General features: G+C 35.9%; 1 protein-coding gene, 1 long non-coding RNA gene and 1 other non-coding gene across 6 annotated transcripts; 1 reads left to right on the top strand and 2 right to left on the bottom strand.

Moving 5' to 3' along the window:
- Nucleotides 1–3540: 3540 nt before the first annotated feature.
- Nucleotides 3541–5821, bottom strand: LOC140172837 (disease resistance protein Roq1-like). Of its 2 annotated transcripts, XM_072236111.1 has the most exons (3): nucleotides 5465–5746; nucleotides 4978–5345; nucleotides 3541–4549 (listed from the first exon to the last, which is right to left on the bottom strand). In XM_072236111.1, exons 2-3 carry the CDS (start codon nucleotides 5313–5315, stop codon nucleotides 3958–3960), a joined length of 930 nt encoding a protein of 309 aa, XP_072092212.1. In that variant the 5' UTR covers nucleotides 5316–5345; nucleotides 5465–5746; the 3' UTR covers nucleotides 3541–3957. The 2 variants fall into 2 exon arrangements, with proteins under 2 accessions (XP_072092212.1, XP_072092211.1); XM_072236110.1 differs by having other exon boundaries at nucleotides 4978–5821.
- A 173-nt stretch (nucleotides 5822–5994) lies between these two features.
- On the bottom strand, nucleotides 5995–12524 carry LOC112797505 (uncharacterized). Of its 3 annotated transcripts, XR_011881446.1 has the most exons (8): nucleotides 9622–12524; nucleotides 8709–8815; nucleotides 8415–8548; nucleotides 7896–7985; nucleotides 7650–7812; nucleotides 7137–7206; nucleotides 6812–6997; nucleotides 5995–6425 (listed from the first exon to the last, which is right to left on the bottom strand). It is a non-coding gene; the product is annotated as an uncharacterized protein (transcript). The 3 variants fall into 3 exon arrangements; XR_011881443.1 differs by lacking the exon at nucleotides 6812–6997 and having other exon boundaries at nucleotides 9622–11559; XR_011881444.1 differs by lacking the exons at nucleotides 6812–6997; nucleotides 7896–7985.
- On the top strand, nucleotides 11891–14323 carry LOC140184488 (uncharacterized). The gene is made up of 4 exons (XR_011881442.1): nucleotides 11891–12098; nucleotides 12183–12320; nucleotides 12437–12541; nucleotides 14072–14323. It is a non-coding gene; the product is annotated as an uncharacterized lncRNA (long non-coding RNA).
- The last annotated feature ends 1560 nt before the right edge of the window (nucleotides 14324–15883 follow it).

Genomic DNA, 15883 nt, shown 5'->3' with positions numbered 1-15883 from the left:
ACGCAGAATTCAAAATTTTATGGGCCCCACCAAATTTTCATGACCCCACCATAACAGTTTTGATAGCTTTCCATTTTGTTTGAAAAATATATCCACAAAATCTCTTGATTGTCTTATCATATCTTTTGGAAGAAGCAAAGGTCAAATCAAAAGCCATCTTTTTCAACTAATCCCTTGATATAAGGAAACCATCTTTTCAAACTTTTGGAAACCACCCTGGTCATTAATTACCCACCTTGTGCATTAACTATCTCATATTCTCCTTTCATTCTCCATTTATTCCATTCATCTTCTCTCACACAGCTCGGTTCAATTCACTCTTTCATCTTCTACTCTTTCAATCTCATTATCATGAACAAAAAGGACACACCCGGAAAAAGCACTCAGAAGTTTAAAGGGATTGCTTTGAATAACACCAAGGAGCTGGCAAATTTGGAGTCATGGGATTTCAAGAAAAGGTTTCATAAGCCACATTCTCACTATGATCCATCCAGGTTCGACACATGTGCTTCCCATGAATTCCACAATGAAGATCTGAAAGAACGTGATCTCTGTACCACCTATCTAGTCAGCCTAGATTCACTCTCCAACAAAGGGATCAATGTCTCCTCTCTATTTGATAATCTTCAATGGACTCCTCTGCTTCACAACCGGAAGCCAGTTTACCCATGCTTAGTCCGTGAGTTCTATGCCAACATGAGACTTATTGATGGCACAATCTACTCATATGTGAAGAAGAGTCGTATCACTCTTGATACTGGAACCATAGGGATGGCCCTAGGTTACAAAGAAGAAGGACCAAGAGCATACATGTCTAAGGAATGGGATTCACAGGTTGGAATCACCTACCCGATGGCTTTAAATCATACCTGTGAAGGTCTCTCCAAAATGGATGGTACGGCACCAACTCTCAAAGATCTTGGTCCAGATAAGACAATTCTTCTTTATAAGATCATATCTCATGTTCTCATACCACAAAGTGGTCCACGCCATCGGATAACAGTGTCTGACTTTCTTGTTCTGTTTGCTCTCGTTACCTCATCTCAAATATCATTTGCATACCTTATGATAAGGCACATGTGGAAATATGTCAAGAGTTCAAAAAGACCTAATCTTCCATATGGAATGTTTCTCACCTGCATCTTTGAATATTTTGGAGTTAATCTAACAAATGAAGATGTCGAGGATAAGGTTTCATTCATAAAGGGAGAAGGAGATGGAAACAAGAATGCTGATTCTGAATCAGGAGTACAATCTATCTGATGTCTTATGTGAATTCTGGTGTCATTTGATTCATGTTTGAACTTCGAATCGATTGTATCCATACTATGATATACTCTTACTACTTCATCTTGAATATTTTGTTATGTTAATCATGATTTGTGCAGGTGCCCCTTTGATGACAAAAGGGGGAGGAAATTTAGGTTCCAAAATTGAAATTGGAACGAAACAGGGGCTGGCTGGAAAAACAGGGGTTGAAATTTTCACTTTTGAAAATTCATGATTACCCTTGCTCAAAGAATGCATGTTGATAATGCATTGGTTTTTCTATGATCATTACTGTTTGAACTGCGTGTTGTAGTTTATCATGATTAGTTTATTTGGCATTTGGTTTATAATGTTTGATTTGTTTTGATGCCTGGCTGATTGATCCATCATTGATAAACTTGTTGGTTTAAAAATTTATTTTTGGCAGTTCCTTTAATTATGTAACATATCAAAACTGCCTTGTTTTGGTCTTCAAATATTTTTCATCATGTTGATTTGTTCTGATATCCTAAACAAGAAAATGTTTGAAAAATATTTTGGAAACTTTTTGTAAGTTTGAGCAGTAAATCAGTTATGATATCAAATGAGTTTTGATTATCAATTAAAACTGCTCATAAATCAAGCAATTTAGCATTGTAAAATCTGCTAAATAACATTGTTACTTGAAGCTTGATTTAAATGTTACAGGTATATGCTTCCCTTTGTAAAATAGCATATATTAAGGGGGAGCCATGTGACATTTTGAAAGGGGAAGAAATTCAAATCAAAGGGAGTATTACTTACTCAATCTTTTAATTTCTTTCCATTTCAATTTTAATAATGTTTGTCATCAAGGGGGAGATTGATGAGTTTGGAAAACTCTAAATTAATACTTGTGATGACTAAACATTGTTAAAATAATTAATTACAAAATTATTAATCTGATTATCATTTAACATATTTTTGGTTAATAATTTTGTTACAGGATCTATGATGGGCCGGGAAATAAGTTTCTGACTTAAGCCCAATAAGCAGCCTTGCTACAAGCTTTATACTATAAGGCTGAAATTTATATTAATGGGCCAGAATAAATGTTAATGTTACAAGCCCAACTAAATGCTCTCTTATTTGCTTCCTATGCTTGATCCGCTACACAATTGTATCAGGAAAGCAAATGCTTATTAAATGGGCCAGCTTTGATCATTTTGTCACAAGCCCAAAATTATACTAAAGAGAATAGCTTCCATGTTTGGTCCGAATCAAAAATGAAAGCATAGTACTTCCAACGGAACCAAACTCTAACAAAGTGATGGATTTCAAAATCTATTACATTGTTAATTAATGCATGGGGAACATGAGAGAGAAAAATTCAGCTGAAGTGATTGATGGCTATTATGTCTTACACGCCACTCAATAGGGAAGTAAAAGCAAGCTAAGCCTAATTAATTTGATCAACCACTTTGTGTTGCTTTTCTTTCAGATTCTTTAATTCTCTCTCATCTCTTTCTTCTTCTCTATTCGGTCCTTGTCCAGGAAACAATGGAGGCCGTGCTCTTCAACGAAGAAAAGGAAAGAGAAGCATGCATCAAGACCATCAAGCTAATGATGGCAAGAAAACATACCAAAAGAAAGATGAGCTGTGGCTAAGATACTTACCAAATGTGGTTAGATTTGGTGAAGCAATCTTGAGCCTTTCATGCTCAAAATGGAAGAAGAAGATTCGGCCAAGAGGGAGATTCTTGAAGCATGGCTTGTCTTCGAATCTGACCAACCACCACAGGGAGTAGCTAGAGTGGCGAAGTGATGGTTGGAGGCAGAGTTTGAAGCAGATGAAGTCATCATCATCATGAGGCATCAAGGGCCAGAAATCCATCTTGGAGAGCAAGCCAAGGATGGAGAGCCCGGATTGATGAAGGTTGATGATCAAGAAAGGACTAGAGGTAATTGCATGTTGGTTAATGCATGGTTATCTCTTCTCTCTTTGTGTGGCCGAACCGGTTTGTTGAAGGAGGAAGAAAGTTGGTTCGGTTTTGGCTTCAAGTGTGGAGGCTTTCCTATTTCTTTAAAAAGGGGAAACAACCACTGTTTGAAGCAAGGAGTTAGAAGTAAGCAGTGAGAGTGCAAGGCACAGGATTCTCAGAGCTTCCTAAGCTTACAGATTTTCTTCTCCTTCAATGTTCTCTGTTTTATAATTTTCTGTTTAATTTTGTCATGTCTTGAGTCTCATGGTAAAAGGCAAACAAGTGAGGTTTGTAATGAAAAAGCCATAGAGCGGAAAAAGGCAGAGAGTGCAAAATTAAAAGAAAAGCCATTGATGTCTTAGAGTTCCTTTGTACATCTTTGTTGTGTATCATGATTCTGTGGGAATCCCCTTGTAAGTTGGGTTAGCACTTTACAAGTTGTAATCAGATTGGTTATAGTGAAATTCCATCATATTTGTGATGGAGACTGAATGTAGGCTGCACTGCACTTAGCAGCCGAACCAGGATATATCTGGGTGCAATCTTCTTCTCTTTCTACTCCATTTCTGTTTTCTATCACACACGAGCAAAAGACAGAATTTTCTCGTGCCGAGTGACGAGACAAAACAAAAAGTCTCGTGGCAAGGGACGAGACAAAACAAAGTTGCTCGTGTCAAGTGACGAGCAAAAACAGAAAAGTCTCTTCCAAGAATCAGCAAGTGTTAGCTTTTGAAAAAGGGGCTAAGATTCAACCCCCCCTTCTCTTAGCCACTGAAACCATCACTAAACATTCAACCTCATAAGTGTCACACACTTCATGTGTCTTTAGTAGATGCATATCTCTAGTTGTTATCATTACCCTGCTTCCAGGGCCAAACCAGTCTTGATTCCCTGCCAAATTCTCCAATTGGCTTACATCATTCACATCGTCAAGAACAATAAGAACCTTCTTGTTGCATAAAGAATTTCTTATGATCCTCATTCCATCATACAAATTACTGAAAGTACATCTACTCACATGAATATGTTCACCAAGAATTTTTTGTAGTTGAAGTATCCCATTTGTCTCACATGTCTCTCTAATATTAGCAAGAAAACAACTAATTTGAAATTGATCTTCAATGGCTTCATAGATTGCTCTAGCAATAGTTGTCTTACCAACACCACCCATGCCCCATATGCCTGTAAATCGAACATCACTCAACCCAATACACATGAGTGTAGTTACATCCTCCACCCTTGAAGCCATACCAAAAAGGCTCTCTATGCAAGATGGCAATTTTGGAATTAGCCTTGTATGCACATGTTGAGCAATGCTTTCCACAAGTGTTGCCTCATGCCTATATAAGAAAGAACTTTTTATTGGGTCTAAAATGAAACACATACAAAATAAGGTAACATTTTTTCTTATTTGAAAAAACAAATTAGAATTATTAGGATAGAAGGAAGAGTATAAATAAAGTTCTCAAATTATTGGCTGAATATGAATGACTTGCACGTTTTCTTCAACTACTATAGCATGTGGAGAGCATAATTTGACAAGAGGAATTGCTTAACCTTGCTCCAAGTATGTTTTATTTTATGTTTTGTATATCAAAGGTATAATAAGATTGGTCATTTGGTCCTCTCAGTTATCAGTCTACACTTGCTGACAACTACTTAAAATGTTGGAATCTTAAATCACCTTAACTTGCTGACAATTACTTTATATTTATGTAAGGCACATAATCAGTATAAAACAATTGAAGCTGATGGACAGTGAACTCACTGATTTTTGGAGTCCCATCCAGAGTAACTGGCAACTTGTATTAAGGCATCTCTCCATCTCTTGACCTTCTCACTGTCTCCTCCAAATCTCTCTTCTTGTTTCCTGAAAGCATCCTCAAAGGTTCCTTTTTGGTGCCTCACATCACAAGGGTCCACACCGTAGAACACTGGCACAATCTGTAGCCCCAGGTTGTTCTTGCACTCAACAATCTTTTGGAGCTCATCTAAGCACCAAGGAGAGGAAGCATAGTTTGGCGACAGAACAACGACTGCAAACATAGACTCTTCAATTGCTCTGAGAAGTTCATGTGAAATAACTTCACCTCTCTCAAGGTTCATGTCATCTCTAAAAGTCGTGATTCCCTTCCTCTGCAGTGAAGCATAGAGATGATCAGTGAATCCTTTGCGGGTGTCTTGTCCCCTAAAACTCAAGAACACATGATATGTCCATGATCGTGGTGGTAGGAATGGACTAGAAGAGACTCTACCTATAGCAGACTCCATATGCTTAAGTTCAGATGTGTATCTCAGCAAAAAGCAGAGTGAGTTGCGCTGTGAATAACTGAAATCTGCAGCTTGTAGCAGTGTGGTTTCTTGGGTGCTTGTAGACTAAGGAACAAGAGATAAGATCATGGCATGCGTGTGTTAAACTCTGAATATAGGAAGTTTGTGGAATCTGATTGGTTAATGAAGTACTATGGCCTACACTACAGGAAACAAATAGGGAACCTTCAACCTTGGCACAAAGACCTTGCTTTATTGACTTGTTTCTGTCCACCAAGAGATTTTGTGAAATACACGTTAGAAAGAACAAAATATGGTAAATATGATCATATTTTACAACTTCTTTATTTTCTGTTATTTATTTATTTATTTATTTATTATTATTATTTTTTTTTTTGCACACAGTAAATTTAACTAAGAGTTTACTCCTAACAAAGAATTGATGGCAATACTTAACAAACCAAGTCAACCAAAAAATGAATTGAGCTGTGAAATGCTAAGGGAGGGTAAAAAGGGAGCATAACAATATATTATATACAAATGGGTCTGTTCATATTTTACAAAATCAGAAAAAAAAATGTTACACAATTTGGATGGAAAAGTGAAGAGAATAATGCACTCCTCAAAATTATATGCACACGTCTGGCCACACAAACTACGGCATATTCATGGGATTAGCACCAGCAAAATGACTTGTGATGAAAACCATGGTTTACCAGAATATAAACAATGTTTGCTTGTCACCACAATCAAGTACATGGGCCATTTATGTTTGAGATATAATCCATCGGAGCTTTCAAGCAGATCAAGGTGAAGAAACCCACTCGGGCATATAACTTTGTCAGCAAGAAAACATGTATACCAAGCAAAGATGAAATCTACATTCACTCTCATATATCTTCAATCATTGCAAAAGTCTTCTCTTCCAATAAATCTTGAATGAGTCTGCAATGGACAGATAGCAGGAGGTAATCATATATTTTGTTCATGAGAATGCACATTGTGAGGAAACAAGTAAAAGAGAATATGTAACATTGAAAGAGGAGAATGCACAGGTCAAGAAAGTGAACCCTTTTTTATAAAGTGGCAAAAGATTTATGAACCGCAAAAATATGTGGTACTCTTCAAATGAGAAATTAAATAAGAGGAAAAATAATTAAAAAAAGGATAAAATAGCCTTGGACGTTTGAGCATATTATCACACAACACAATAAAAAGATAAGACATTCTTTAGGTTCCGTTTTTCTTTTTCTTTTCTCTTTTTTTTTCATTTTTCATTCTTTTAAAAAAATTGTATCTATTTTGCAGAAAAGTAGAGTAGAAAAAATTACCATAATCATGGACAAAATCCACAAATGCATTTTTATTTTAGCTGCTTATCTTCAACAGATAAATAATGGTGTGGTGCCCCATATGTGACTCTGTTTCTACTATTCTAATATAGTTGTAGATCCAGTTTCATTATTCTTCTGTATTTGCAATTGATGATAGTTTCTCTTCAATGTCTTCAAGTAAATCTTGATATTCAACAAATGTAGGGTGTAACTATAGTGCACACGTAATAGGCAGAAACCATATTTATATGCTATATTAATTATTATTTAGTTTACATTCTGGCATGCTATAATTTCCCACAGTAATCTAAATTAGATATACCTGCAGGCTGCAGCATGGTGCTGTATGCTTTCCACAGCCGAACATCATGATGGAATAAGTCAAAAAGCACCTGTAAAGTCTCATTAGGAGAATGCACTTGCCAACAAAGTGAACCTTTGCTAGAATGGAATTAAAAAGACGCCAAATACATGTCTAAATGACTCCCTTTACAAAAGGAAAAGTGCAATGACAGTGAAGACATGCAATAATTACTGGCATATTGCTGTGTTTGCTTAAAAATGTCCTCTCCGATTTGCATGTTTAATTCCAAACATGTTATAAAAATCATCTAACAATAATGTAGAACCAAAGATAAGAGGGCACTAATTGCTGAGACATTGGAACTATTCACATGTTAGGAATCTAATAGTAATGCCATTTGACTAGCCTTGTACCAGTCCGACATAGTTAACATAATTATATCATGTCAGTGTTATCGCTGTTGTCACCTCATATTATATATATAACGAAATGATTAAGAATTCTATTTTTCATCATCTATTACATTTTTACCATTTATTTTGACACCGTTGCTGCTGAGATCATGTCAACGAATCCAACCATACCTCAGAACTTCTTAACAGAGTAAGCAGGACAAGTATCCATTCTTTAAGCTTGAACAGAGCACATGTGAGCAAGGAGAAAGTAAGTATCCAACTGCCTCTGTAATTTGAAGCTGATAACACAAAATAATGTCATCAGTGAGAAACTAAGCAAAGAAAATATTAGAATATATCTACCCAAGCTTCAGCACTTAACTATTGAAGTTATTGCACTAGGATATAAATTGGCTTCATTAACCCTTCATAGAACTTCATCATACATATTATACATTTATATCTCATTTTCCTGAAAATGTCACAAGATGATTTATTAGAAAAGAAGTTACATCAAAGGAGGAAAAAATGCAATGATTCCTCCAATGCCATGAAACTTTATAAAGGTAATTGATCACATTTATCAGCTTGAAGTGACAGAATTTCCTAGTGAATCCATGTCTTTTCTGTCAATATATCTTATCTTTGATAAAAATATATTGTCCAAACCTCTACTTTATAAGATACCTATATCCTATTCAATTTATGATTATGACATCAACATCAACATATCTTTTAGTAATTTCACAAAATGGAATTTTTTTTTTAATATATTTTTCATACCATAATTATAAAAGGAAAAATCCTACACCAATATTAAGGCCACAATTCATTTTCAACTACCATAAGATTAGAAGTTTTCAAATTAAAGGATAAAAAAAAATCAGAACTAGACAGGCACCTGGACTGACAAATCCTCTGATAACAATTCAAGATGAACTTGATTGAAAGCTGGACCAATGTGTATTCTTTTGTCTGAAAGCTGGACCTTGACATAGTTGGAAAGGAAAGATGTCTCAAATTGAAAAAATATAGCTGTTTAAAGAAAAGAAATAGCATATTAAAAGCTTATCAAGTAAGAACTCTTAAAAGAATGTGTGATTAAAAATTAGTTGATCATCAAACATTAGTAATCAAAGTTCTAATGGGGTACATCAAAGACATAACCCACAGAATTAGACAACTGGAAACTTACAAGAATGGCAACTAAGTTGACATTTGCTATGGCTTGTAGATTTTCTACTTCACTCTCTGTAAGGAATCTGAATTTGTCTCGTTATGCTTGCCAAATCTCACTCTATGCTGCAGCCAAAACAAAAAAAAAATATTCAAAACATTGTCAATCTGATATAGAGACGCCTACTACTAACAGGGTTGGGCTGTGGTAAGTAGAAGTGTCAGTTTTAGGAGTTGTTAGCATGGTCCAGCTGGCTGATAGGTTGTTAGACTCTATTACTCACTGCCTATAAATAGTTAGGTTATAGTTAGTTTAGAGATAGTGCATTTTCTGTTGTGAATTCTGTTAGAAACTCGAGAGAATCCCTCTCCCTGAGTTGGTAGTTCCAACTGTGTAGAATCCTCTAGGGAGTGCTAATTGGCAATCCCTAGTTCATCAATAAAATCCTTAATTCTGCTAGATCTCAGTTCCTATCACAATCTCAAGTGCCATCTTCCTAAAAACCCTCCAACCCAATAAACAAAATCACTGTAACTTCGTTGCAACAATTTACACATAAAACCAAGATTAAATGTTACTTTTCCCAAGATATTTAAAAAAAAAAAAAATAGAAAAGCCATCACACGTGAACTCAAATACAACCTCCAAATGCTCAATTCATATTCCTCCCCATCCCCTTTTTCTCATATCCACAATTTGAAACATGCAATTTAACCCAGATGCACATTCTCAGTAATCGCATAACACAGACTCTCCTCTATCAGAACCCAACATATTATTTTTCACGAAAGTTGAAAGAAAAAGAATTAACAAACTAAAATACAAACATGAAATACCCATATTTATATAAACTGAATTGATCTTCGGCCTGAATAATTTCAAATTAACTGAAGCCAAGCGAGATAGATCCATAATAAATAGAATCAATTACCTGATTTTTGAAGACTAACTGAAGCGACATGAAAATTGAAAAGTGACATAAAGGAGAGCTTCGGTAGATATAATTCTCCATCAAAAACAAATGCTGGATTTTCATAAGCACAGGACCCTGTCTGCATTTGTGACACCCCCTAAAGAACAACTAGTATTAGCCCCAAATATATATACGCCCTTCATGTGTTCTGTTTGTCCCCAAGATTTAAATTTCCTTCTGGGGTTCACATGGCAGTTAAGCTTCAAATCTGGGGAACCATTTAGCTGAAGAGATCTAAATTTTGCAATAAACAACAACAACAAAGCCTTGTCCCACTAAGTGGGGTCGGCTACATGAATCAAACGACGCCATTGTGCTCTGTCATGTATGAGATCTAAATTTTGCAATGATACATGTTATATATTGAGAAACCTGTGTCATGAGCTATTAGAGCCAAGTGCTGTGGGAATGCAAAGGGAAGAGAGGTAAGAGTTCAGGTGGGTCAGAGCTTTTGCGAGACGCCAAATGGTGCATAACGCCCTCCGTTGTGGCAGCACGCTCTTCCTCTCCTTCATGCAGTAAAGGGGCAACCACGAGCATCTTGTTCCCAGAAGCTGAAGAATGTGAGATCATGACCAAGTTTGGTTCAAGAGTTTCTTTTTCTTTTCCCTATTTCGGATTTTCCTTTCTTGAAATCTTGAATGTTTTGCTTGCACACCCAACGTGCTCCAGATCTCTGTACTCGGATGTTATAATCACTAGGAAATAGCATTTGGAAGTGATTGTGTTGGCATAACAGGTTACTAAAATAGTAACTGTTCACGCAGACAATGCACAAATTATATGAACTAGACCACACGTTCAATAAACTCGTGTTGATGAATTCTTTACCGTTGCAGATCACTGATGGCTGTTTGCTTAAGAACGCTTTACCTTGTAATAGGAAACAGAGAGAAAGTGCGATGGATTCAGGTGCAGGGCAATTAAGCGGGAATGAGACTGAAACACCGTTGTCTTGTTCCTGATGCTCAAACCATGCTGGAATTTCCTTCCCATGGATCAACATTTGCAAGACGTCTTCACGATCTTGGCTCGATGATTCTGCAAAGCCATAACACGCCTTTGATACAACATCATTCACATTGGATGCAACCAGTGAATCACAACCCCGTGCGCGTAATTCTCTTAGACTTGATGGAAGCTCTGGCAAAACCTTCAGGTAACAGCAATAATCTAGATTCAGACGTGTAAGTCTGGGAAGTTTATAGATACTTATTGGAACTTTTAAAAAATAGTTGTCCGATAAATCCAAATCCGTCAACGATTCTAAGTGGCCAAGATCGTAGTAAAGGGTCGGCTCTTCTCTAGATGTTTCAAAACATCCTTCTAATTTCAGGCTACTCAAAGAGGTGAGGCGAGAGAGAGAACCCAAGAGTCCAACAATATTTGGGTTGTCAGAATCATCCCAAGCAGTGAGGGACTCTAACCCATGAGTGCTGTAAGGAACACAACTAATGTAAGACCCATAATTTTCAAAAAAATATTATTATGAGTTAATTTTAATTCATTTATAAATTAAAGACTTTATTTTAGAAATTATTTTACTAGAAGTAATTAAATCAAGTTTTGACAATTAAATTAGAAATTTTACTTAATTTTTATAGTTATTGAATACTTTTCTATATTTAAATTATACAGTTTAACAGTTGCAAAAGAATAAGAATTTCATACGATTTAGTTAAATAATTGAGATTCTAAAATTTAATACTTTAATTTTATAAACAAAGAAAATTAATTATATTGTCTTTAATTTTAAATTAAAATATTTGATTAAAAATTAATTAGTAAATTAATAATCAAATAATATTTTTAAAAATAATTTTAATAGATTAAATTAGGTTTTAAACTAATACTCTATACCCTAATTTTATTAAAATTACCTAAACTACCCTAATCCTAACCCTCTATCCCACCGCCTTCCCTTCCCCAAACCTAACCTAAACCTATGCCTAAGAAAAAGTCAGAACAAAAAAAAAAAAAGAGATCTGAGAGGGAGAGGGGCGCCAGTGGAAGGGGAAAGTTGCCTGTGCCGCCACCGTCCCATTATCGTCGCCGACGAAGAGGAGAGAGCGAACCACGTCGTCCGTGAAGCCTGGCTCGCCATCGTCCGTGCTCGTCGCCACCGAGGGTTCACCGCTGGTGAGGAGAAGACGCCGTCGCCGTTGCTGTAGCTGTCCGCGCCGTTGCCATCGCTGAAGGGAGCTAGCATCGCCGCCGTCCATGGAGGAAGCAGAGGAGACATATCCGTGAGGAAGGGAGGACCACGACTTGTCCAGCCGCCGTTCCCCGTCGCCGCTCGTGTCGCCGGCGCCGTCCTCGTCCGAACCGTCGCTAGATCCGCCGCTGAGTGAAGCTTCTGACCGCGCCTCTGCGTCGCCGGAGCTCCACGCCGCCGCTGCCGCCGCTGAAAACCATCTCTGAAGCCTGTTTGCTTGGTAAACTCTAAACCTTGCTTCAGCTTCTTTGTCTATTAAGTCGATTTTCACCGTTAGAGTGGTTGCTGAGGTTGTCTGTGTCAGGATATTCGATCACCGCGAGTTCCTCTGCCGCCGTCCAAGCTGCCACCATAAGGATCCACCACAGCCTCCTCTGTCCTTGTCTTCGAATTAGAACTGACCTTTTCCAATCTCAATCTTAATTCTGCTATTTCTGAATATGTAACTCCTCTATCCTTGCTTTGCTGCCATTTTATTCCTCTACTATGATCTTTTAATTATGACCGCGTATGTCTCTGTTTTAATTCTGCTAAGGTATGTTTGAAAAATTAAAATAGGTGCTGCTGCCACCGTTTCAGTTACATTGGAATCACTATTGCTGCCATAAAATAGAAAGGGAAGGGAGTTACTATGTTTAACCTGTGTGAATTCAGCTAGTTGAGGTAGGGGTTCTTCTTAAATCTATTTTACATTATAGGGTTGTTATAAATTGATATTAACGCGTAAAATACATTTTTGTGATCTCGTGAGTCTTATGAATTGAATTGAGTTGTTTTGGTTGAATGAGGTCATTAGTTTGATTTGATATTAAACCCGATTTGATATTGGAATTTGATTTTAAAATAAACGTGGAAAAGACTTGATATTTGAAAATGGGTTATTTACTGAGAATGATTTGCTATTTTGGAAATGATTCGAAAAGTGTTTAAGGGAAAGGTTTGGTTTGAAACTAATTGAGAAGACCGAGAATTTTTAACTATTGATTGATGCTGTTGGTTGAAGTCGGTTTAAATTGTGATTTATAGGATTGGTTGATTGAATTCTGGATTTTGTAATTTCTTTGGGTTGAGTACTGTTGTTGTGATAAATGTTGTTGGAAGTGATTTGACCGATTAACAGGTGTTTGGTTTGGTTTGGTTGGGACCCGAACAGGGTGGCAGAATCCGAGTTTTAGAGGAGATGCTGCCGAAATTTTATAAAACTGAAAGTTTTGTTTGAAGTAATTGTTTAAAAAGATTTAGTTCTTAAACGTTATTTGTTTTGGATTGATTTATTTAGAAAAGAAGGAATTATGTTTTGAATTGAGATTGTTGATTAACGGAAAGAAGGATAATGAGGATTAATTTGAAATATGATTTTTGAATGAATTTGGAAATGGGATATGGATTGAGGAAGGATGATGATATTGAGAATGGCTTAGATATTGATGAATGATGAATGAATTATTTATATGGCTTATGAATTTGAAATATCTGAGATACGAGGTTCCCTGGATTAAGTGTCGTGGCTTGCCACCACGTGTACCAGGTTGAAAACTCGATACTCTGTTGACCCTACGACGTAAGTGTGACCGGGCACTATATAAATTCCCGGGAATGATACCCCCATTGAGTAATATTGATTATTTGAGAAAAAAACTATGCATAGACTCTTAGGGATGCACGTCGGGGGACAGTCTAAGGACAATTCAGACTTGTCGGGTTGGCTGGATAACCGACAGATGAGCCTCATCAGCCATAGGACAGGCATGCATCATATGCATTTGAATGCTTTGCTTGGGTTTGAACTTGTTTTGGTTTGCCTAATTGCTAAACTGTTCTTAACTGCTACTTGAACTATTTGCTGTAACTGATACCTACTTGTGCTTTCCTTGTTTGTCTTGCCCGTGTTTGTTCTGGCGTGCTACATTTGAGAATGAACTTGGATGCTGAATTAATGATTGTGTTGTTTGATTGCGTGGTTAATTTCTGATTGAGACTTTCTTATAAAAAAAAAAGAAAGATTTTGGATTTCTGAAAGATTAAACATTATTTCTTTGAAAAGGGTTTTAAACAATTTCCTGTTGGTTTTAAAAGATTCATAAGGCAATGATAATCACTGAGCTTGAAAACAGTTTCTTATTAAATATCTTCTTATAACAACTTTGAAACTCCATGGTGAGACCGTGTGGTTAGGTTCTCACCCCCCTACAGCTTTATCTTTTCAGGAACCGAATGAAGAAGCACTAAGAAGAGTTATACTGCGTCTGGTTTATATGTGATTGTATTAATTAGATTATTTTCTTCCCTCGTCTTTGTTATTACAAATTTGTAAGAGGGATAGGAATTGTATGTTTTATATGTATATTATATTATGAGTTATTATGTAAGGAGTCTTGTATATGAATCTATGTCTGTTTGTATTTTATTAAGATAACGGGAAATCAGTGATACAGTGTCGAGTCACAGGCTCCTATGTTAGTATTTAGAATGTAAAGTAGTCGTAATACTCCTTGCTATCAGAGTGGCGCAGCCGGAAGCGTGACTTCCGATAGTGAGGGTGTTACATTATGGTATCAGAGCGGTCTTTCCTGTAGAGCCTGAGGAATGGATCGATTATGCTACAATTTCATCCTTTGAGAGTCTGTCATGTGGTAGGTCTTGTTTGAATAACGAGAATTAGAATTTTATGCACATGACGGTCTATTGATTAATACCATTAGTCTTGCATTGCATAATTCCTGGTATTAAGTTTGGCCGGCTTAACACTAGTGAATTATGTATATGTAAGCACTAATGGGTTATCATAGACGATATGCGTGTCATAGATAACGCGAGTCGCGAGTTTTGGGAACGCTAGAAACTAAGTTCTAGATATTATTTCTGTTTCGACGTATAATCCTTATTCGTGCTTGACGTCACCTCTTTCTTTATCAATTGTATTGGAATCTCTAGTTCTTAATTTCTTTCTTGAAATGTATTTTAGATATTTTCTACCATATCTTGTCATTCAGATATATCTTTGCTTGATTATGTTCCTAATTGTTGCTTGAGTCTTTAAGGAACATTCAACTGACACTGCTCGTAAATTTAGTATTTATTGGTTTGATCTTGAATTAGTTTTGGTGCAATGCATAATCCTTGATTCCTAAGTCATTTGAAATCTTAAGAGTCGCAATTCGTAGTAAACTAATTATACGATTTAGTTCTCTTGTTTCGTGTTTTGCAACTATTGTGTGTCCTACTCCGATTACAATCTTTGGTTTTGTGTTTCTTCATAAAAAGATGATAAAAACCGACCTTGTTTTGATAAAATGTATCAATTCTAGTAGTTTTCTTCTACAACTCTTATCTTGGAATCTCTTTTGAAAATAGTTCTATTTTGGTTCTTTTTCTGTTTGATTCTGATTGTAACCATTATTTGAATTTTGAATATGACAACCTTTGATTTTATAAATACTCCCCTACAAAAGAAAAAGAATAATTTCTTTATATAGCTACAAGTATTACTTAGTCTTTATTTATCTTTCCAAGAATACTTAACCTTAGATTTACTCATTTAAATATATTTGGTCCATTTTCAATTGAAATTTTTACGCATATATATATATTTACTTAACTATGTACTTGCGTATTCTTCAAACTTCCTGAAACAAGACTTTTGCTTTTATTTCAGTTAATTTTCATTTGACAAACTTCATTTAATTTATTTTTAATTTGAATTTGGTTAGTATGACACATTGTCTTTGCAATTATTATTCTTTTAAAAGTATTGGGCTCATACCCTTCCTTTTAGAAACAGACCAATTCCCTTTTTAAGCTTTTTACTTCTTTAAATGATATACTTGATTTTGTTTTTGAAATTATTCTTTTACTGTTATGAACATCATTATTAATTTTAGTTTTTCTTTTTTTTGTGAATCTCATACTCGTCTGAATCATCCTGAAATTTGTCTCAATCTAGTGCACCGTTTATCTTCTTATTTGTCTTTGATTAGTCAAAGGTTCTTTCTCAAAAATTTATTA

This window comes from Arachis hypogaea, chromosome 4, assembly GCF_003086295.3.
Source record: "Arachis hypogaea cultivar Tifrunner chromosome 4, arahy.Tifrunner.gnm2.J5K5, whole genome shotgun sequence".
NCBI classification, from domain to species: domain Eukaryota; kingdom Viridiplantae; phylum Streptophyta; class Magnoliopsida; order Fabales; family Fabaceae; genus Arachis; species Arachis hypogaea.
The sequence above is the reverse complement of the archived record's forward strand: the minus strand, read 5'-3'. Positions and strand labels throughout refer to the sequence as shown.